This window comes from Xenopus tropicalis, chromosome 5, assembly GCF_000004195.4.
Source record: "Xenopus tropicalis strain Nigerian chromosome 5, UCB_Xtro_10.0, whole genome shotgun sequence".
NCBI lineage: Eukaryota > Metazoa > Chordata > Amphibia > Anura > Pipidae > Xenopus > Xenopus tropicalis.
In genome coordinates, this window is record NC_030681.2 from 59224818 (window position 1) to 59248550 (window position 23733).

At 39.8% G+C, this 23733-nt stretch overlaps 1 protein-coding gene across 8 annotated transcripts in view; it reads right to left on the reverse strand.

Annotated features, from left to right (window-relative positions):
• The window catches only part of sash1 (SAM and SH3 domain containing 1), a 254021-nt gene that overhangs the window by 11486 nt on the left and 218802 nt on the right, over nt 1-23733 (reverse strand). For all 8 annotated transcript variants that reach the window (XM_018094286.2, XM_018094288.2, XM_018094285.2 and 5 more), the window contains one exon: nt 3203-4161. In XM_018094286.2, coding sequence (XP_017949775.1) covers nt 3203-4161 — 959 coding nt within the window. The remainder of the gene's footprint in view (nt 1-3202; nt 4162-23733) is intronic.

Genomic DNA, 23733 nt, shown 5'->3' on the forward strand with positions numbered 1-23733 from the left:
CTAGGGTCTTATTTAACAGGTAGTGGTTTAAACAAGAGATGGGAATATGAATAGTTAAGGGGCCTGCATGGAAAAATAAAACTGTAGCCTCACAGAGCAATACTTTTTGGTCAGTGACCCTCATTTGAAAGCTGGAAAGAGGCAGAAGCGAAAGGCAAATTATTAAAAAACTATAAAAAATTAACTAGGAAGACCAATTGCAAAGTTGCTAGGAATAGGCCATTCTATAACATACTACAAGTTAACTTAAAAGTGAACCTCCCCTTTAGATGTGTTTAAGTTAGCTTTATAGAGAGAGAGGCAGCAGATACTGACATCCCAGGCACGTTATATACAGTGAGACGCAGTCTTTATATACAAAACCAGCATATTATATGCCATGAGGAGCAGTGGGTACTGATGGCAGATATTCAGGCCCTGGCACTATAACACTGGCACGGATACACAACATTGACTAACTAGAAATGAAAAAAAAAAGACAAAAGTAAAAGTAAAAATAGAAAGTGCAAAAAAACATAACAAATATATAAAAGCACAATGAGCTTTGTCAGGGGGAAAAGTTAACTTACCCTCAATCTGTTAGGGTAGGGGATAGGGATATTATAGATGTCAGGTGACAAAAAACAATTTAATTTCAGCTAGTGGGTCAGTCTTTAGAACATATACAGTATAGTACCTGTGGGATGAAAACTGCAGCAATAGTTCAAAGTTGGTTCTTGGGTAAAGTTTACAGCCTGCAGATTCTTCTTTTTTTAGTCTTCAATTCTGCACTGCCTCCAGTTTGCAAAATCTCCCGATCCCTGTCTGCATCTGCGCCTTGATTGGTCAATTTTACAGCTGTGCTCTCATTGGAGAATCCACAAGAAGAAAGATCCAATCAGAGCACAGCTGATTTCTGCAGAACCCGGAGAAGATTTGCAGGACAGTGCAGAAACGGAGCCAGGTTTTTTTTTTTTTTTTTTAAGGTGCCAAAGCAGGTTTGGGGAGGCTTAGCTTTCCCTAGCCTTATTGAAAATCCGCCTATGGCCAGGCCCCTCCAAAGCTTTTTCTTACTGAACTTTGGATGTATTTGTTAATTTCTAAATCTCAAAGATTGATATTTCTGACACTGTCATAAATTTCTGGAGTTTTATTATTTGGAGTTTCATTTGTCCCTCTTAATTTGTCTCTTTATTTACGACTTCAAGCACTTGCACAAAACAACACATCCTTGCACTTCTGTATAGTTGTGTTCTGCACCACTAAGTTCTATCTGCCTCCTGTTTCACACAGTTGCGCCTTTTGACACAGGAGAACCCTAAAGCTACTGCCACCTTCAATCCAGCCAGTACGTCCAGGGTTCCCTCAGCAGACCTTTGTCAACCACACTGCAGTTGTACCAAAAGAATTGGGGTGTGACTTGATGCATATGAAGACACACTGTCCCTCCCACACTGTACTGACAGAAAATGGGAAAACGGACGCCTCCATTATTCAAATCAATGGAACATCACTAGTGCCCTCCAAAGATGGCAGCTTGGCACCTACATCAGCATGAAATAAATGGGAGGATCTGTGCCACTCACAGGGTTGGAAGATGAGCTTGACTGCAAGACCAACTAAACCCTTTCACTGCCACAGCACTAGATGCTCCTGGTAATACACCTCCCTCCCCCCTGCAAGCACTCCAACATTCCATTCCAACACCAACATTCAGAGAGTTTATACAACTACTAGAGACTAGTCATGCTGTGGTCCTCAATAAGTTAGACAAGCTAAAACCTTAATATCTCCTTAATATGAAGAACATGCTTGTAAGTATCTAAGATACTATTTGGAAATATGCCTGTGGTGGATAATATCTGTATAGTAGGTATCCCAGAGCATGGAGAGGGCAGACAAGTTGAACTGGTTTATTCAGACATTTCCATTTCCCTCCACTTTTTTCCTTTGTTTTTTTCTTCCCCTTATTTCCTTTACACAACATGCTCTGGGTAACAGGATGCCATATACTTATCTTACTGTTTCCATAAAACTTCCACTCCTGGTATTACTTCAAGTTTCTGCTGATAACTGTGGTGAAATTATTTAGAATGTCAGAAGACAGGGTGGCCCAATAAAAAGAGGCCTGGTATGTATTGTTATTCAGCAAAGAATCCTATCCCTATCCCTTGCCTCTGTTTTTCTTATGCCTGTAAGGGCAGATACAGGAAAGAGCAAATGGAAGGACATAATCTCTTTTTTTGTTTGCAGAGAAAATGCAGATGGAGAAAAATGATTCACAGCCACATGTGCTATTAGCCTAAGTTACATGCAGGAAGTACAGCATTAAACATCCATTATTACATCCTCTTAATAAAGTCAGGTTGGTACTAAAAAGGTTACTGAGGAGTATCTAAGTGAGGTGGGCTCCTATATAACAGCTCCAGCATTCACACTAGCATTCACAGTTATTCACATATGACAACAGGGCGCAAATCAGTCAAGGAAGTGGTGCAACCACTCTTTTTTTGAGGCAGAGCTGCAACTGCACATTGCAAGCAAAGTATTGGATTACATTTGTTTGAGATTTTTAAAGGGATTGTTCACCTTTAAATTAACTTTAAAGTATAATGTGTCAATGAGTTAATTTGCAATTTATCTTCATTTTTTGTGGTTTGTAAATGCTTTAGCTTTTTGTTGTGCACCAAGTTCAGTTTAAGAACTCAGTGAAACCTGAATCACAGATGTACACAGACAATAATATATGAAAGATACTAATCCTCTTAATATTACCACTTTGATTTTTATCACTACTAATTGGTGATTGCTCCAAGGGATTGACTTTTAAGTGCAACTTATCTTTTTCTGGGTAATAAGTTAATATTTTATTTTAAATTAAGCAATGTTACAATATTGCATACTTTTTTAGGTAACCAAATCCTACTTATTATATCTATGTACATTTTTTTGGAGGTGGTAATTTCCCTATACTTTTTTTATGCAGATGGTTCAACATTTACTAGTGTACATGTATTTCATTTTTTCCAGCATTGGTTGTTTTTTCTATTTTAAGGGTAATTTTACACTACAGAGCTGATTTATTATAAGGGTTTTTTGTTTCGTTTTCAGGTTTTAGGTGGCAAGCTTTTTTATTATTTGAAGAAACCTGAGTATGGTCTCTTATAAAGCAATCATTCTCACCATTTTACATTGGATAGAACACAAAAGTAGTTGCTCTTACCTTATCAGAATATGGCTCTTCTGTGAGGTCAATCTTCTCAGATAGCAGTTTGTTTTCTATTAAAACCTGCAGATCTTTTCCTTTGCTACATGAGATTTTTTTTGCATACACAGGGAGTAGCTTTACTGCATGCTGAGTATTACTAGGAGTTTCTGGAATTTTGGGCAAGCAAGAAGGTCTAGGAGAAGTGGGGGTAGTGGATTCACCCACAGGATATGAAAGCTTTGGATAATCATCTTGGCTGAGTGGGCCCATTTTTGTATTTGAAAGAAAACTTTCCTCTGTATTTGTCTCACTGTCAATAGTGGGGAGATGAAATAGCCCATTAACAAACCGTCCTTTACATTTTTTGACTGGAACTGGTGGAGGCTGTGAAGATTTCTTTGCTTGTACTTTAGTAGAACATAAAGGTATAGATATTCTAACTGAACTGTCAGACTTTGTAAGGTGTTGTAAAATCAAATTTATTTTCTCTTGACTTTTCACACCGCTATTGCTTGGTGTAGCATCAACCAACTCATCCTTAAAGTTCTTCACAGGTTGTACTCTGCAAGAAATCCATCTGTGTACATCTCCTTCTTTATCTATAGCAAAGTTACATATTTCTTTACCCTTATCTGGAGAAAATAATTTGTTCTGGGTGGCATCTTGGGTGGCACCTGGCAAATTTTGCAGAGAATAAGATCGTAGGCACAATTTTACAAACTGGGCTCTATCTATTTCACAACTACTACAAAGTAATGGAAGGCTTCGCCCTTTCTTCTTTGATCCTATGATATTAGCTGACTTTGCACAGCTAGCTAAGCTGTGGAGCTTATTAATGTTCCTATTTTCACTTAGTTTGACAGCTTCCCTTGACAATAACTCATTCACTGTTGAAGAATTAATTTTCGTGCTTCTGTTGCAATCAAGACTTGATGATGATTCAGCATACGTGGGGGAAGGCCTTAGAGTCTTTCCTAAAAATGAAAAATAATTTAGTGGAAACAAATTTGTATGTTGAGTTAAAATATTTTTTATCTGTCTGTCTATCTACCTCTGAATTGGCATGTATGGTTGCAAGGACCCTACATGCTGAATTGTATGTTGCTTGCCTGGTGCTAGAGTTCGGCACGTGGCGGAACAGATTACTTAGAGGGGCTGGGGAAGACCCGGCGGTCTTGGTACACATAGATACCAATGACAAAGTCATGTGCTATGAGCAACGTTAATGTGTGGTTGGAGATTGGTGAAGGGAGGAGGGCTTTGGATTTCTGGAGAACTGGGATGATTATTCAGTCAACTACAAGCTCTTTGTCAGGGATGGGCTGCACCTCAATGATGTTGGCAAATTAGTGATGCTTCAGATGGGTTTTTTTTTGCCTTCAACTAGCTGTTAGACAGGTTATATATAGGCATTAAGGTTGAACTTAATGGCTTAATGCAGGGGTCCCCAACCGCCGGCCGCGGACCAGTTCCGGGCCGTGGATGGCATGGCAGTGGGCTGCAGTGCACCCCCCCAGCACGTCGTATGTATTACGCGCCTGAAGTTCGTGCTGCGCCCCGTCCCCCTCTGCCTCCGGTCCGTGGAAAAATTTTGCCTGGGTGCAGTCCTCTTCAGCGTAGATAATAAACAAAAATATGAATCGCATCGCTCAGGACTTATAACAAAATTGTAGTTTATTAAGTGTAGAAACAGAGAACTGACGTTTCGGCCACAATTGCAGCCTTTGAGAAAGGCTGCAATTGTGGCCGAAAGATATAGATATAGAGAGAGAGAGAGATACTTTTTTTTTTTTTTTGCACCAGTGGCTTTTGTCAGGAGTAATGACAGCCCCTTGAGCAACAAACCAAAGACGCTGTCATGTCAGTCCTCCAACCCATAAAACACATAAACTAGGCAATGTGGTTTTGAATAAAGCTTCCACTTTGCAGCATCTTATTTTCCACATACCATTAGTTAATGGTATGTGGAAAATAAGATGCTGCAAAGTGAAAGCTTTGAGGTAATATTCAGTAATGTTATCAAAACCACTAACTTTAAAGGAGAAGGAAAGGCAAAGTCACTTGGGGGTGCCAAAATGTTAGGCACCCCCAAGTGACTTGAATCGCATACCTTTTACCCCGGGCTGGTGCCCCTGTACGGAGAGAACAGCAACAGCCTGGGGTACCTGCAGCACTTCCTCCTTCCTGTATCGCTCGCATGCGCAGTAGAGTGAAAAGCAGAACTTTAACAGAGAAGTCGGTTTTTCACTCTACTGCACATGCGCCGTAGAGGGTTAGTCTTAGCGAAACGAAGCCGGAAGGAGGAAGAGCTCCAGCTACCCCGGGCTGGTGCTGTTTTCTCCTAACAGGGGCACCAGCCCGGGGTACGAGGTAAGCGATTAAAGTCACTTGGGGGTGCTTAACATTTTAGCAACCCCAAGTGACTTAGCCTTTCTTTCTCTTTTAAGAAAACTTTACAGTTTGGCAGTTCGGAGTAGAAAGACATATTTACCAAGCCAATTCAGGATTTAGATTTATGAGTATTTTCAAAAAATATATGGCTTTCTGGGCAAAATTAAAATTATTTTTTGGGGCAAATTTATCAAAATGTGAGTATAACGTTATATCTAAAGCTTCTATAAGCATGCTACAGTTTTGGGTACTAGACCCACCTAGGTTGGGAAGGTGGGTAGGGATTTTTGGTTGGGGATGTTATGTTTTTTGTTTGTCTATAATACCAGTTTCCAGGTCTTATAATTCTATAAGATACTCTCTTATAAATGCAAAATAGTTGCAGACATCGTTTACAGCAGCACTAACTCTAAATCCAACACAATATGGGCAAGATTTCAGTGACTTCTTTGAATATAAGTGGGCTTAATTCAAAATGAGTCTCATGTTTAATTACCTAAAGAGATATCCTCCTTCTATTCTCCTACTTCAGGAGACCCATTTCACGAGCCAAAAAGTTCCAGCTCTTAAAAAACCCTGGGTGGGATGGCACTACCGCTCTACCTATTCCTCTTATTCCAGAGGAGTTTCAATACGAATATGTAAAGGGGTGCTGTTTGAATTAATCAAGCTATATACAGACTACTATGGCAGATTCATGATTCTTCATGGTCTCCTCACCCATAAACCGATAACAATTATTAATATTTATTTACAACCACTGTTTGCGATCTCTGTCCTAGATCAAGTTGTCTCTAAACTGGCAGAGTTCCCCATAAGCCCATTTCTCATCATGGGAGATTTTAATAACAGCATGAATCCCTCCCTGGGTAGATCTAAAACAGAACCCAATACATCTACCAGACTTACGGTATGGGCAGATGCACTTTGCCTTATGGAGGTTTTGAGATGGAAAAACCCCACAGCGAGAGTTTTCTCCTGCCACTCATTTACCCACAAGTCCCTTTCAAGAATTGATCTGGCTTTTGCCTCAGTGGACTTATTAGGAGACTTGAGACCCTGACCCCCCCAAGGACTAAGTAGGGAATACAGTCTGCAAGCTATTTTTCAAATGTAAATATTTTTTTTTTTTTTTTTATTTCAATATATTTTTATTTCAAAATGAGACATGAAAGTTACAGGCTACTATACAGATATCGTAATTGCCACTCTAGGACCCTTTCTTTTGTAATATTATATATCACACAGGCTCTTGGAGCCTTAGTTGTTTTGGTGTGACAAAGGAGGTAATGGACCATATACCATTACACGAAAGAACAGGATAACCATAACTATAAACTATGAACAATGGACAGGTTATGTTGCTTTAAGTTTTTTTAGGGGGATGCTGGACGGACTTAAGCTTTATTGCTTTTCTGTCTTCGATGTCCATGGTGGTGTTTTATTTTGTAGTTGAGATTACAATGAAAGGAGGGAGGTAGGGTAGTCTGCCCCGTGTCTGTAAACAAGCCATGGCTTCCAAATTTTAATACATTTTTTATGAGAGTCAGTTAAGATGCTAGACATTTTTTCCATAGCAATGATTCCATCTACTTTATTTTTTAGGACATCGAATGGAATTTGTTTCATTTTCCATGCCTTCGCTATTGTGCGTTTGGCTACCATCATGATAACTGTAAAAAGTTGGAATTGTTTCACTGTAAGGGCATCAGGTTTCTTACATATCAGAGCAGTGGTTGGCTGTTTAGGAAATTGAGACTCCAAATATGGAGTGGACCATAGTGAATACTCTTATCCAGAATCTCTGGGCTTTAGGGCAAGACCACCCTATGTGGAACATCAAACCAGGCTGATCACATCCCCAGAAACATCTTGGGTCGGCTGTGGGCATAAATTTTGCCATGCGAGCTGGGACTATGTACCACCTAAGAAGTACTTTATAATTCTCGTCCAGAAGGGAGACATTGCGTGAAAAGCCTTTAACTGTTAACCATATAAACTCCCATTCTTCTTGTGCCAGGCTAGATTGTATATCAGTTTGCCATGCTGTGACATATGGTAGATTTTTAGCTGTTTCCTCTGGGAAAAAGGCACTGTATAATAGGGAGACCGATTTCCTATGTTTAGGGTTTTTCAAGCACCAGCTCTCAAAAAAGGTCTCTTTTTTGTCTAGTTGGCTAAGTAACCTCCATTGGAAATGGGCAAAGTGCAAAAGCTGTCTCATATGGAACCATTCAGAGAAGGGAACCTTGTAGGTATCTATAAAAGCTTGCGGTAGAAAGGGACCAGATCTAGTTAGCAAGTGCCTAATTGTCCATTTTTTGTTAGATGTCCACCATGTTAATAGGTTGGGGTTGAGGCCTGGGGAGAACTTGGGATTACCCAGAAATGGAGCAGCTGGAGTATGAGCTGATCTAAGAGATAAAGATTTGACTGTGGAGTCCCAGATTCTCAGTGTTAACTGTAAGCAGGGGCTGCATGAGGGAGGCCTAGATGCTTTCGAACTCCATATCAGACTTGCTGGGGAGAAAGGGTGAGAAAAGTGAGATTCCAGAGAGACCCAGTGAGGTGGATCTGTTTGTGCATGTAGTGGGGGGATCTGTTTGTGCATGTAGTGGGGGGATCTGGACCAATTGCGCTGCCTTGTAATAATACAGTAAATTCGGTAGACTCAGCCCTCCCTTTGTTCGGGGGCAATAAAGTGTACGCTTGTTGACTCTTGGGGGCTTCTTGTTCCATATGAACTTTATAATATGGGACTCAAATTTGTACAAATCTGTTTTCGGAATAGAGATAGGGAGGGTGCGAAACAGATAGAGCAGCTTTGGTAGCAATCTCATTTTGACAGAGTTTATTCGACCTACCCAAGAGATAGTGTGTACTCCACCCCTCCAGAAGAGACACCAAGGATTTAAACATTGCCGGGTAGTTAAATTTATACAGGGAGTCATATGATTTGGTTAACTTTACCCCTAGTATAGAGATGTAGTGGGCCTGCCAGCGAAAATCAAAATTAAGTTTTAGCAGTTTCACTGCGTGCTCTGGTAAACTGATGTTGAGAGCTTCGTTTTGTTGTGGTTAATATATAGACCTGAAATAGTTCCAAAGGTTTCAAACGTTATATAAGTTTGGAAGTGAGGTTAGAGGTCTGGAGACTATCAGAGTCAGAGCATCAGCAAAGAGGCTGACTTTGTGAGTTTCTCCTACTTCAAGGCCTGTGATATTTGGATTGGGTCTAATTGCTAGGGCCTCGATAGCTAAGTCGAACAATATTGGTGAAAGGGGGCAACCCTGTCTGGTCCCACGGCTAATAGGGAAGGTAGAGGAGGAGAAGCCTAATATGTTCACTAGAGCTGTGGGGGCTCTGTATAGCGCTTTAATCCACAAGGTCAAATTAGTATGTAAATTGTTTTTATCTGGTTTTAAATTGTGTGTTTTAACAGGTACTATGTTTTGGGTAACATTGGATAATCTAAAAAGAAGTAACAGTTTTTTGTAAACAAATATGGCAACGTAACAAGTTTTGTATATAATTAGTTGCTTTAAAGTGCCTATGAATAATGACCAGTAGATGCCGTGATAATGTCATGTATAAAAGGCTTGCTTTTTCAGTGGTTGGTAAGCTTGAAAAAAGGCCAGATGTAGGCCTGAAACGTCGCTATCCAAAAGCCATGTGTATTAAATAAAGGCTTTTTTAATGGAGACAAGAAGGTGCTGTTTGCTATTTTTCTACTCAGCGGACTTATTGCCCATGGTCGACACAATACATTATCTACTGCAAGCCCTGTCAGATAGATCATTCCCCATTTAGCCTTTCCCTCCGCTGGAACCCATCCCCAGTAGACAGGTTATGGTGATTGAGTCCTCTATGGCTTAAAAATGATAATTGCTACTCATAACCAAAAAGCCTATACAGAATTCTGGGAAACAATAATTCAGCTTCACCACTAATGCTTCTAAGGCAGTTATGAAGGGTGAACTAACAGCAGTAACATCCCAAGCGAGAGATGAGAAAAAGTAACAGTTAAATGAAGCAGAGAGAGAAGTCTTACTGCAGCAGAAACTACACACACAAAACCCTAGCACACATACGAACAGCTTCTATCTGCAAGGAACTCTCTTAGTCGGACTACTATTTCACTAACAAGGAAGGCAATACTATACCAAAATCAGCGTTGTTTTTGAGCAAAGAGATAAGAATAGCAAACTACTAGCCTATCTGTCTAAACCCCAGAAAACTCCACAGCTATTTCCCATATTTGCCTAGAGCAGCGGTTCTCAACCTGTGGGTCGGGACCCCTTTGGGGGTCGAACGACCCTTTCACAGGGGTCGCCTAAGAACATAGGAAAAAAAATATTTCAGATGGTCTTAGGAATAATTTTATGGTTGGGGGTCACCACAACATGAGGAACTGTATTAAAGGGTCGCGGCATTAGGAAGGTTGAGAACCACTGGCCTAGAGGATGGTACACCTGCCACAGAACCTCAAACCATTGCACAACAGTTTGCCTCCTATTATAAAAACTTATATGCAACTACAGTTACCTACTCTAAGAAACAACTAATACAATACTTAGCAAGCATCCCCATTCCAAAACTAACACCAGAAGATAGGGCCTACTTAGACGCCCCAATTACAAAGCAAGAAATTGATGATGCAATTGCCACCCTCCCCTCTAATAAGACACCAGAGGGTTGATTCACTTAAGTGCGTTAAAACGTGCGCTATTTATAGCATGCCTTAAAAATTTTATGTGCCATGTGGTATGAGACACAGTAGGAAGGAGGTCCCTGCCCCGTAGAGCTTATAATCTAAGTGGCTGGGTAACATACAGGCACAAACTGGAAGGTAAGAGTGCACCAGGCATGGGCATTTGCCCGAAAGCGCAGGACTGGGCAAAATAATGTTTTAGTGCTCCAGAAGGTAACAGCTGAGCTTTTTCTTAAAGAGAGTGGGTGAGTTTTCCCTACGGAGGGATTCAGGGATAGAGTTCCAGAGGTAAGGAGCAGCGAGATAGAAAGGTTTAAGACGAGAGAGCGCAGTGGGTGTGGATGGTGTAAAAAGACAGAGGCTCTGAGAGGAGCGGAGGAGATGACCAGGAACATGCAGGGAGACCAGCGAAGAAATGTAGTGAGGAGCAGAGGAGTGAAGGGCTTTGAATGCTAGCAGAAGGATTTTGTATGCTATCCTTTGCTTAACAGGCAGCCATGCAAGAGAGCTTAATTGAGGCTGAACAGGTTCCCTCTTCGGAGAGAGCAGGAGGATCCTGGCAGCAGAGTTTAAAATTGATTGCAGGGGAGAGAGGTGGGAGTTTGGGAAGCCGGTTAGTAGGAGATTGCAGTGATCTAAGTGGGAAAGGATAAGGGCATGTATTAGTGTTTTAGCTGTTACTTGTGAAAGAAAGGGGCGTATCTTGGCAATATTGCGGAGGAAAAAATGGCAGGTTTTGGCAGTGTTATTAATATGGTTAGAGAAGGAGAGTGACTGGTCAAAGATAACCCCAAGGCAGCGTGAAGAATTTGCCACCAATAGTAAGGAGGAGGAGGGCCAGGTTTGGGTGGGAAGACCATGAGCTCTGTTTTAGCTAGGTTAAGTTTGAGCTGGCGTCGGTTCATCCAGGAGGAGATAGCCAGGAGGCAGTTACCAATCTGGGTTAGAGGGTAGAGGATTTGTTAGCAAGAGCAACAGAGAAGGAGCGGTTAGAGAGATAGGAAGAGAACCAGGATGCAGCCTGATCCCGGATACCCAGAGAATAGAGAATTTGCATAAGGACAGAATGGTCGACAGTATCAAAAGCAGAGGAAAGGTCTAGGAGAATGAGGACCGAGTAGCGTCCTTTGGCCTTAGCAGTCTGGAGATCATTTGCCACTCTGCATAAGGCCGTCTCAGTGGAGTGCACAGGCCGAAAACCAGACTGCATAGGGTATAGCAGATTATGGGTGCAAAGGAAGTTAGTGACACGAGAAAAGACAAGACGTTCCAGGAGTTTAGAGGCTAGGGGCAGGAGAGAGACGGGACGGTAGTTAGAAAGGCAGGACTGGTCCAGTGTAGCCTTTTTAAGAATGGGTTTGACACATGTTTGTTTGAAGAGAGAGGGAAAAGTACCAGAAGCCAGAGAGGAATTGAATAAGTGGGTAAGAGCTGGAGTAAGGGCAGAGGCACACTGTTTTAGTAGGGATGAGGGCATAGGATCCAGTGAGCAGGTAGTAGGCGGAGAGGATCGGAGAAGCTGAGAAACTTCAGACTCTGTTACGAGACTGAAGGAGCTGAATACGGAGAGAGGAGATTTAGGAAGGTTGAGATTACTGGTATCTGAAGTTTGGGAAAAATGTTTGCACATAGAATCGACTTTGCTTTTAAAGAAGTCAGCAAATCCTGGGGGGTGTGTTCAGATACGATTGATTCATTAGGTGAAGGATGAAGTAGCGAGTTAAATATGGAGAATAAGTGCCGCGGGTTTGATTTATTATTATTTACAAGTGTGTTATAGTATACTTGCTTGGCCTGGGATAGGGCAGTATTGAGACACACCATAAGAAATTTGTAGTGGAGGAAGTCAGCTTTCACGCATGATTTCCTCCAAATGCGCTCAGCAGATCGTGCACAGGAGCGCAGAAATCGCGTTAAGCCAGGGATGGAGATTGTGGGCACGACTGCGTTGCGGCTGCAGGGGGGCATGGGTGTTAATTGCAGATGATAAAATAGAGTTGTGGGCATTTACCAGTAACTCAGGATCAGAGGAAGCACAGAAGGAGGAGAGGCTAGAACTAAAAGAGTTAGAGAGAGCAGTTATATCCACCCTTTGAGTGTTGCGAATCAGGGTTTTAGGCTAGTTTAGTTCTAGTAATCCAGTAAAGCTCACCTCAAATCTATATCAAAATTTACTCTCAACAGGCCCCAAACCCTTCCACTCCACGCAAATATGGTGGTCTTCCCAAATACCAGTACTCACCCAAGATAATTGGGAGGAGGCAACAGACACCATGTATAACTGTCTTATATCTATCAAAGATAGATTAATACAGTATAAAATCTTTCATCATATATATATATATATATATATATATTCTGAGGACTTCCCATACTAGTCAGTTGAACTGAAGAAGCTCTCAGATGAGTAGTGAAATGTCTTCAATGATAACTTAACAAGTCCAGTTGCTTTAGATTTATTTATACTAGATATCAGATGGGCCGTACCCCAACAGATCATTGCCTGAGATGCAGAGCAAGCCCTGCTAACTTTTTCACTTTTTCTGGTCATGTCCCCAAATCACCAAATTCTGGTCAGCAGTGACAAATTATCTCTCAAATAACTTAGCCTTCCCTAACGTGATTACTCTGGAAAACTGTCTGCTAGGAGTCCTGGACAATATAATTGCTCAAAAAAGCTCCCGGCTACAATGCACTGGATGGGCCCTGCTCTGCCCACCATTACAGCCTGTAAAAACCTAGTGAACACTGTTGCTCCCCTGTATAAACTTACATAAGAGACTGGGGGCGCACCTGATTTCATAAGAGTTTGGGGTCCTTGGTGTGACTTAGAGGGAAACTGAGGAATTCCACACCCATATACATTTTATGACTCCGGGAGTCTTCCCACCTTTTTTTTTTGCCACATCCTGAATATCTAGTTCAGTTGGTTGACAGACCCAATATGCTGGAACTGCTGCCAGATTCATACTCTGTAACGTTACCCATTACTTTAACGCCTGTAATAAACCTTAGAGATAGTCTATTACAATTGTATCATTTGACCTGGAAAAGAATGACGAGCGCTTTATCCTATTGCATTGTAAGATGTGTTATTTTATGTTGTTGTTAATAAAATTAATAAAATACACCTTTCAAAAGAAAACAAAACAAAAAAAAAACATGCACACAAACATGCACTGGGCATCAAACTGTTCAGACTTCCAGGCATTTTTATTTAGGATGTTATTTTTTGGTAACTAATGACATATGGAGATAAAATGCTGCAAAATGGAACCTTTGAGGTGATTTTCACAAATGTTATCAAAATCTTTGTGGTCTTGTAGTTTAAAGTAGAAAGACAAATTTACCCTTTTTGTATTTAGGAGAATGTGTATTTTGGCTATGTACAGTAAACATACATTTCTGTTGCTTTAACCCACTAAATGTGCTTTTGCAGTAGCTAATATACTATTCAAATGAAAGGTGAGTAATTGCTCGTCAATCAAACTTCACGAGAATCAAACGTCACTCAAATTAAAGTGCACTTAAATATGGAGTGTAAGAGAGTTGTCTGAGCAGAAACCAAGTCTGGCAATACTTAGCAAAGTACTATTGCCCTCTGGCCAGCAATTTAACCAACCAACCAACCAGTAAACACAGCATATGGGTGTACTTCACTCGGATGCGGGTATGCACCTGCACCTGAAACAACCACTCTGCTGGCAGAGGATTCTCATATTCAAAACACTTCTTCCTGGACTCATAAGTGACTAGGTTGGAGAGAAGGTCTGTCTCTCAATTTTTCTGGGACACTGGACGTTCAAAAATAAAGCAATGGAAAGCAATCTCCAACTCAGGTCTCCTATTGGTCAGGCCACCAAGTTGGAATAAAAGGCTCACTACTGTGGCTTTCACCCTCGTTAAGCACCTGCCTCCAAATGGTATTGTAGTGAGAGATAAGAGCATAAGACAAGACAAGACAAGACAAGAGTGAGATAAGACAAGAGAGAAGACAAGAGTGTACTGTGTGGAGCATGATTTATGCTATGCAAGCATGTCAAGGTAAAATTCTCCAAGGCTCAGTTTAGGGACAGGAGGAGCCTGAGGGGATTGTGGGTCTTGGGTGCTATTATTATGGCTGGAGATGGGTGTTCCAAGGTGGACATGGTCCTCCAGTATGTATAACCCCAGGTTATACAGGTATCTCTGCATCTGCTGGAGATGGAAGGTGAACACGTGGGAGTGTATGTACACAACTCCCTGCCCACCCTCTCTCAAGAAAGTCTAGTAACTTTCTCTAGATCTTAGCAATGAATTCTTGGCTGGATGCTCACCAAAGTGCTTCACCAGTTAGGATGTGCTCCTGAAATTCACTGAAATTCTTTGAGACAAACAATATGGTTTGTATGAACATATTGGTAATATTTCAAGAAAGAATAAACAGTTTTGCAGCCATTTTATGGATTGAAAAATAATCCATAAAAAAAAATTAAATGGTAGAATGAATTATTTGCAAGGCACCAAGTATTATATAGTATTAAAAAACACCACCACAAAAATCATGACTGTATCCCTTTAACATCACACGTTAACTACATGATATCAGAGGCAGCAGGTGAGCACAATTTAGCGACATGAATCCTGGATGTTGTAGTCTTACAACAGTATCTGTAAGGAAGTCATGTTGACCAATATTCAGGTTTGCGTTTGCTGCATCCACTAATATCTCTACTTTTTGAAGCTTATAACCTTCCATACACTATTACTGCTCATGATTTAATATATGCATATAGAAGTTAAGATATGGTAGTGAGTAATGGAAGATTTGCATCACCCTTTTTTATTGTTTGGCTACCATGATCAATGGATTCAGATATTAAATTTAGTCTGGTTAATTGTCCTTCAAAAGAGATCAATATTATATATTAAAAATTAGATAAAATATTTTCATTAACCCAAAACCTACTGCTAGTAGGTACTCAAATTACCGCAGAGACTAAATAATGTATGGGTATATAATTAAATCTGGTTCAAAAGCTGTTGTTTAAAATAAACTGTCCTTATGCATAAAGTGTGCCTTAAATAACTTTAAAATGCATTTTGGGAAAAAAACTGATCAGTTAATAGAAGATTAATAGTAAATGTAGTAGTAGTTGGTTAGTGCCATAAACTCCAACAAGTAACCTTGCTTCACATATGATGATCTAGAAAAAGAGAGCACACAAACACATTAAAGACTACCACATGGTAACAGTGCTAGTAATTTGTAAGGGCTCTGGCACACAGGGAGACTAGTCGCCCGTGACAAATCTCCCTTGTCATGGGCGACTAATCTCCCCAAAATTCCATCCCACCGGCGAGAATGTATGGGGTGGGATGGCATACGTGCGCCGTGATTTCCCCGAAATCACTGAAGTTTCCTCTCAAGGCAACTTGATGGTGTATGCCATCCCACCAGGGATTTACATTCTCACCAGTGGGATGGCATTTCGGGGAGATTAGTCGCTCCCACAACAAGGGACATTTGTCACGGGCGACTAGTCTCCCCATGTGCCAGAGCCCTAAAGATGTTAAGATAAAAATATTCTACATACATATAGGGGCAGATTTATTAAAATATGAGATTAGAGCTTGCCATAGAAAATGGGCCCACCTTTCATTCCTTTCTATAGGATTTTTAAAAGTGTATTTATCAATCGGTGAAAGTAAGGATTTACTATTTGATAAATACGCTTCTAAAAAATTCCATAGGAAGGAACAGAAAGTGGCAGAATTTCTCTGTGGCGAGTTTTAATCTCACACATTTCGATGAATCTTCCTCAAAGCGAGACAGGATGGTAACCATATACATTTCCACAGCAGGCAGTAAAGGTTCTTTAAAATTGCACAGTATATTTTCATACTTTATAAATCAATGTGTTTCATTGGCAACAGGCTAACTTTCTGAGGGGTAATACCAACATCACAAAGGATTGGGAGGAAGTGATGCTATGTTTTATCCAGAATGAAGTGAGTTTTAATGAAAATATCAAGTGAGGTGAATGAGCACTGTCCATGTCACATGAACCTTGCTAGGAGAAGGAAAGGCTAATAACTGTTAATCTCAAGCTGCAGGCATACTTTCAGTTCTCTCAATAGTGCCCTTAAGTCTCCCCATATTTCTCCTGTTCAGATGATCAGAAGCCTCATAGGAAAAAAAAAAAGCTGAGCTCTGTAAAGAAAATTCCCATAATGCCACACTCCTGCACCAAGACCAAGACCCCTGTACATGCCCAGTTTGGAAGACTATGAGGAAGCTTCCTGCTGTATGGCTCAGATCACACATTCCTAAGGGGGGCGGGTGGGAGTTCTTAACATTCTTGAGGGAGGGGGGGAGCAGGAAAGGGGAGAGAGCTGTGCAGACTCTGGCACAGGAATTACAGAGACAAGGAAGGAGACAAGAAATCCTGTTTCTTTTGATAGAGGGCTCAGTGAGTTTTTGCGAGTGCTTATGGCTGTATTTACATAGACCTTTCTGATAAAGCTTACATAGTTTTTACCTTTTATAAAAAGTGCATCCTGTGACTCACGGGGGTGACGTCACCGCGAGTAGAGTAGCGGTGCTGCGCCACAGGTAGGAGCGGGATCCGCCATCGGCTGTGCTTTGAAGTAAGTTCCCGGCCGGGACAAAGGGTAGTTTCCATATTCATTGGAGCGTGGGGGATTGCACCTATCAGTACTCGCTGCTAATGTTATATATGTATCTGTAGGCTACGTTTTTTAACTATTGCCCTTAGAGATATAGTAGCCAAACGCTTACCTTTGTAGCGAATTTTTCCATAAGGTGTACCTTACTATCGGCTATATTCAGCCATGAAATAATGTTTAAGTTACACCACGTATAAAACCTTAAACTGAGGATTAGTATTAAGTATAACTATCCCTAGGCGGTTTCTGATTAACTCATATATTTATGTAAATACTTCACTCATCAGTTTTTTGATTTACTACATGGGTCTGTCCTTAAACTAAGTATTCTAACTATGTACATTGTATTTTCCTTCCAATAATTGTTAGGCCATTTTATATGAATTGATGTATTTTAATTTTTGATCATGTATTGATGCACTTTTTATAAGAGGAATTTTTAGTAATTAATAAATTGTTTTATTATAATTCACTTCTATTGATGGTTTATTTCACTGAGCGCCAACTCTGTGACATGATAAGTTTGTTGTTTGGGGATTAGTTTTAGAGGAAGGCAGCTGGTTATTTAACTTAATTTAGTTTGAGCACTTTAGTCACATGTGATTAAATAATTACCTATTCACTTAGTGTTGTCCGAATTTAATATATAAAAAATTGTTTATTTTTAGCCAAGCGCGGACAAGGTTTAGCACATAGTTTTTACCTTTCCTTCTTATGTTTGTTTAATTTTAAGTGTGAAAGGTGCCTTAAGCACTGTAGAGTAAAATTTTTTTGTTTAATTGTTGCTTTTTAATCAAAATATTGTTGCCATACTGTACATTTAACCTTTTCACTGACAGACAATTTGGTCACGGCAGAACCTTTATTACCAGACATTTTGCACCTTTTAACTTTAGGGGGCCTTTGCTTCAGGGGGACTTTTAAATTACCCAGGAAAATGATATATTGTCCCAACTTGTGCTTTCAAAATTTGTTTCTGAATGTTTGTGTAATTCCAATTCTGTAACAAGATATAGGCTTCTAAATGTCTAAAAAATTAAAATATTTTCCATAATATAATCACATATATCAGAAACAAATTATTTTATGCATGAAAATAAAACTGATTTGTCCCATGTCTCCTGAATGCACCAATACCAAATATATATATAGTTTTATGAAGATTTCTCACTTGTATAGGTCAAAAACTCCCAGCAGTACACTACCAAATTTCCAAAGCACTGCTTCAGAAAGTTGCATACTTTCTGAAGGCCAAAAATTCCACTAACAGAAGGTTTATCCCAGAAAATGATACATTCTGGGGAATCTAGAATAGGTAAAACTGTCTGTCTACTCCAAACTACCAAGTTGGAATGCTTTCCTTAAATTATTGTTTTTTTTATATAAATTTGTGACATTTTTGAAATTTTCCAGCCTATAGCATCTTATCTTCTATAGGTAACAAGATAAAACATCCTAAATATGAATGCCAGGGGCCCACTGAACCATTTGACACCCAATGTGTATAGGTTTAAGTATGTGGAATGTAGGGGCCCAAAAATGAAAATAACCCCATTTCATGATACAGGCTTGTAAGAGTTAATTAGGCAGGCAAAGGTATCCAAAAATCTTCCTTCATGTACCATACACAGATATTTAACAGGCCTCTGTTCACTAGGGTCTGGAAATAGCCATGTGTAAAGGTCTCACAACCTGGGATGCCCTGCTCTAAGCCCTGGTTTTGGGCACTTGGTTTATCAGTTAAGAAATATCTGGGCAGGAGCAGGTCACACAGCAGTGATTTCAGGCCTCTATGAAATCAGAATTAAAAATCATAATCATTGCATGTAATATTACTCTTCTATTATGTTCCTGTAAGGAGTTATGGGCATTAGATTATCGGTCCAGTACATACACTCAGGATGTCATAAAGAACTCACACTGTGTCCTGCTAATGGTGACACCCCTTGCATTCCTAAGGGAGTGGGGAATGTCCAGTTACCTGATGCCCCTGCAAACTGTGATAATTAGTCAGCTCTTCTGACTATACTTTGATTTACTTTGGAGGACCAATTTTGATTGGAGGTTCATCCTGTTGGTTTTCCCTTGCCTCCAGGACTAGAAAAGCTGTTTGATACAGTATAGGACTTCTGTGTCTTTTCCCTTTTATTTGAAAAATACTGTTATACCTTTTTATAATATTAAATATCCACTGAACAGTTTGAGACCCAATGTGTATAAGTTTACCTAAGTATGTGGCATTTAGAGGCTCCAAGGTAAAAATACCCATTTAATCTATTATTTCTGTCACCTCAGCTCCTGTAAAATCACATCATTTATGTAGGATAAAGCTATGTGGGATGAAGCTACAAAAAAGTATACTCACCCCAGAAAGCCATATATTTTCGGTAAGTACACATTCCTCCGAATTCAAAATGGGTACACGTCTTTATATTTAAAAATATCAAGGCCTAAAGCTTTCCTAAATTTGCCGATTTTGATAACATTTCCAAAAATCACCTCAAAAATTCCACCTTGCAGCATTTTCTACAGGTCATTAGATAAACATATAAAACACCCTAAATATGAACCCCATAGGTCTACTGAACAGTTTGATGCCCACTGTGCATAGGTTTATCAAAGCACATGGCACTTAGTGACCCCAAAATATACCTTGTGCATACTAACTTCATAGCTTACATTTACCTAATTCATAAACACAAGGCAGTTTTATGTGGGGTAAAAAAAGCAGGGTGACCCCTGAAAACCATATATTTTTGGAAAGTACACATTTAGACAAATCTAAAATGGCTAAATATTTCTTTATACACCAAGCTACCAAACGGCAAAGCTTTCCTAAAGGTAGCGGTTTTGACAGCATTTCTGAAAATCACCTAAACATGTTATAATTTGGCTCATTTATCTTGCACAGTTTTTTATACATACAAAGAAAGGCACATCACCCCAAATATGAACACCAGAGGTCTACTGAACAGATTGATGCCCAATATGCATAGATATACCAAAGTTTGTAATAAGTATGGACCCCAAATGAAATGCAGTTTAGTGATTTCTTAAAATCACCTAAAATGTTGCAATTTGCCACATTTACCTTATCTCATAATATTTTACATACAAAGGAAAATCACCCTAAATATGAATACCAGAGGTCTAATGAACAGTTTAATGCCCAATATGCATAGAATTATCAACGCATGTGATAGGTACAGACCCCAAATGAAAATAGCGTATACATTTTCTCAGCTGCCAAATCAGTTTCTGAAAAAAAAAAAGCCCCCTAACTGTACAGAAACACACAGAAACCATATATTTTTGGAAAGTACACATTCTAACAAATCTGAAAAAAAAGCCTTTCTATACCAAAGTACCAATCTGCAAAGCTTTTCTAAAGTTAGCGGTTTTTATGACTTTTCTGAAAATCACAATTTGATGCATTTATCTCGCAGAATTTCTAACATACAATGACACATGACCGTAAAGATTTACCAATTGGTGCATATGAATTGTATTGGCTGCCAACTCTGCTTTACAAGGCCCTCTAAATGTACAGAGAGCCCCTGAAAATCATATATTCTTGTAAAGTACACATTCTAAAGGATCCAACATGGGTAAAGATACCTTTCTACAGCAAAGTAAAGTTAGCAGTTTTTATGAAATTTCTGAAAATCGCCTAAAATTCTTGCAATTTGCCACTACGTGAGGTGTGCTTGGCAGTGAAAGGGTAAAATATATAGGACGAATAGCTAATGCCTCAAAAAACGACTTTTTACAAAAACTGTACAATTTTACAACAAAGGGCGTGAAAGCAGGTAAATTACTGGCGTACTTATCCAGATATAACTCACCAACAGAAACCACATGCAGAGAGGCTGCAAGTAGATGACCTATGTCAAATCTAATCCAGAAACTATGTAGCAAGACTGCGGATTAAAGAAATTGGAGGAGACCTGGCACTTGTTTCATAGTTTGAGGAGCCAGACCCAGAGAACAGAAAGGGATAAACAGACAATTGAAATAAAAGTGAGACAAAAGTGGACCTGTCACCCAGACATAAAAAAAAGTCCTTTTCAAATTAAACATGAAACCCAAATTCATTTTTATGTTAAAGGGGACATATACCATCATTTTTCAGAGTGCTTTAATGGATGTTTTTTAATGTAAAATAGAAGGAATTGGCTTTTTTTTGGTACATTTCAAGTGAAACTTTCATAAAATTGGCCAAAAACTGCTCTTATTATGCTCCTATCCTGGACTTCCGGTTTAAGACTCTGTACAGTTTGCTAAAGAGCCGCCGGCTCTCACAGCTTCATTACTGAGGGTTTGGGCTGTGAAGGGAGGGAGGTGCTTCTAGTGACGTCAGCTGCCCCTGTGCTTCTTATAAGGAATGTTCGGCTCTGTGCTCCTTTCAGATAAAGAAGCACAGAGCCGAAAGTTCCTTATAAGAAGCACAGGGGCAGCTGTCAGAAGTTACGAACGGCTCTCAGGGGAAGCAGACAGGGCAGCTCTCACGGGGGAGAAGGAGGCTCTGGGGGGGGGGGAAACAAAACAGAAAGACTCTGGGGGGGAGAAGGACAAAACGGCTGTCAGGGAAAGGAGGACACAATCAGCTGAGGGGGATGCAGGCAGGGGGACAAACTTCTTTTATTTATGTAAAAAAAGGTTAATAGTTTGCAGGGAGTTTTATGCACAATTTATTGCCATCAGCTGTGATATAAAGGGCCCTCCAGCAGGCCCCCATGAATAAACCTCTTTCCTATGAAGAAAGTTTTTATTTACCAGCTGGAGTGCCATCCAACTTTCATGCTTTCGTGTTATTCTCATTGAAAAAAGGCCCGTCCTAACTGTAGGTGAAGCAAAACTAATACAGGGGCAGGACTTTCTGACTGTCACTCAGAAGTATGATCACTTCCTGAGGCAGCATGAGGACACGCCCAGTCCTCATTTCAGCTTAGACGCAGAGGAGAAAGGATCTCTCTGCAGCTTTAGTATAATTACATTTTTAACAGGTAAAATGTTTTTAAAACCTTGTTTTATAGATGCACTATACATTTTAGAGAAAGGGGAATATATTACCAAAAAATGAGTATGATGCAATATGTCACCTTTAACACATCCAAACCAATTATAAAAGCATTTAAAAATCCCAGCTTTCAATCACATATTTCTTGCCCCGCCTCGCAGACAGTAACTTTAGCTTTCCGTTCAGCACTTCGTAGATGTCACTGCACATCTCACTTGTCCCCTCCCTCCTCATCATCTAATTGTGTAGCCAGTGCACGAGCAAGGGCATCTGGTCCCCCATTCTGGCACATAAACAAGATTTTGGCATGATACAAAGCTTGCCTTCATAACAGTGTCCACAAAATGGTGCCTGCCTGCTTGCTTTGATTGAGTAATTCCAAGACGGAAAGAAACAAGATTGATATTATTTATATAGAGTAAGTAAAGTTTATTTTGCCCAACTAACAATATAGAAAATAATTTGGAGTTATTTCTTAGGGTGACAGGTCCCCTTTAATGTTCATTGAAAAGTTGCTTAGAATTTTATTTTCTTTTATTATGCAAAATATTCTTTGAGTGGACTATATTATTATTTAAATTTGTTAAATTCCACTCCTTTGAGAAAATGCTGCTGAGACAGCTCTATAAGGGAGTAACTAAAACACTTAATTTTAGAGATGGAAAGGGGTATTGCAGCTAACAGTAAAAGGAATCCAAAAGTATTTTTTAAATATGTAAAGGGGGTTGGACCCTTATTATCACAGGGGGTCAGTTGGTTGATGAGAACAGGGAAAATACAGATTTCTGAACTTATTTTTCATCTGTCTATACAGATGCAGCCACAATCCTGGAGCTATTGCCTGGTTCAGAGATGGGGACAACTCAGGAGATCCCCTTTGTCAATGGGTATTACAACACATTGCAATATATGGCAACCGCAACTATGCTGTGATTTGCCTGGCAAGGATATTCTTATACTTTTACCTGAGGCCTATTGAGATATATGGATGTGAATGCCTACCTTGCTTCTTCATAGCCTGAAAATTTGTTATATCTATCTTTTTTCTACCTTTCTGAAATCTCATGATGTGGTAAGTTAACATGACTCATAACATCAGATGTAAAAAAAACTGAATAAAATACTATACCAAGCCCAATACTATGCCAGTAAATTAATCAGTTCTGTGAGATAATTACACGTCAGGACGAAAGTTCCAGTGTGGAACTGAAACGTTGGATTAAATAAAAACCTAAAAAGAAGTTCCTGTTGACATGTGTTCCTGTTGATCTCTGCCTCTTCAAATCATGCAAATCCTGTGAGTGCCATCATTTTCTATGATTGTATATTATTATTTTCCACAGGAACCCAGGTATTACCGCATATACTCTAGTATAAGCCGACCCAAATATAAGCCGAGGTACCTAATTTTACCTAATGGAAAAACGTATTGGCTCGAGTATAAGCCTAGGGTGGGAAATGCAGCAGCAACTGCTAAGTTTCAATAATCAAATAAATAATAAAGGACACTCAGCATAACCCCCTGTAAACTCTTCATAAATATATCATGTTGGCAGCTGAAGATTATGGAAAGGTGGATGAAGGACCCTTTGACCGATACAGACATCAATAGACCTTACAATAGATAATGATTGTTTTGCTAGTTATTGTCTCATTTGAATGTTTAATTAAATGTGACTTCTGTTCTGTCTGCATGAGGAATTAGAGCTACTTTGCAGCACCTGTTCTCTGTGCTCTCTCCCTCTGTATGCAGA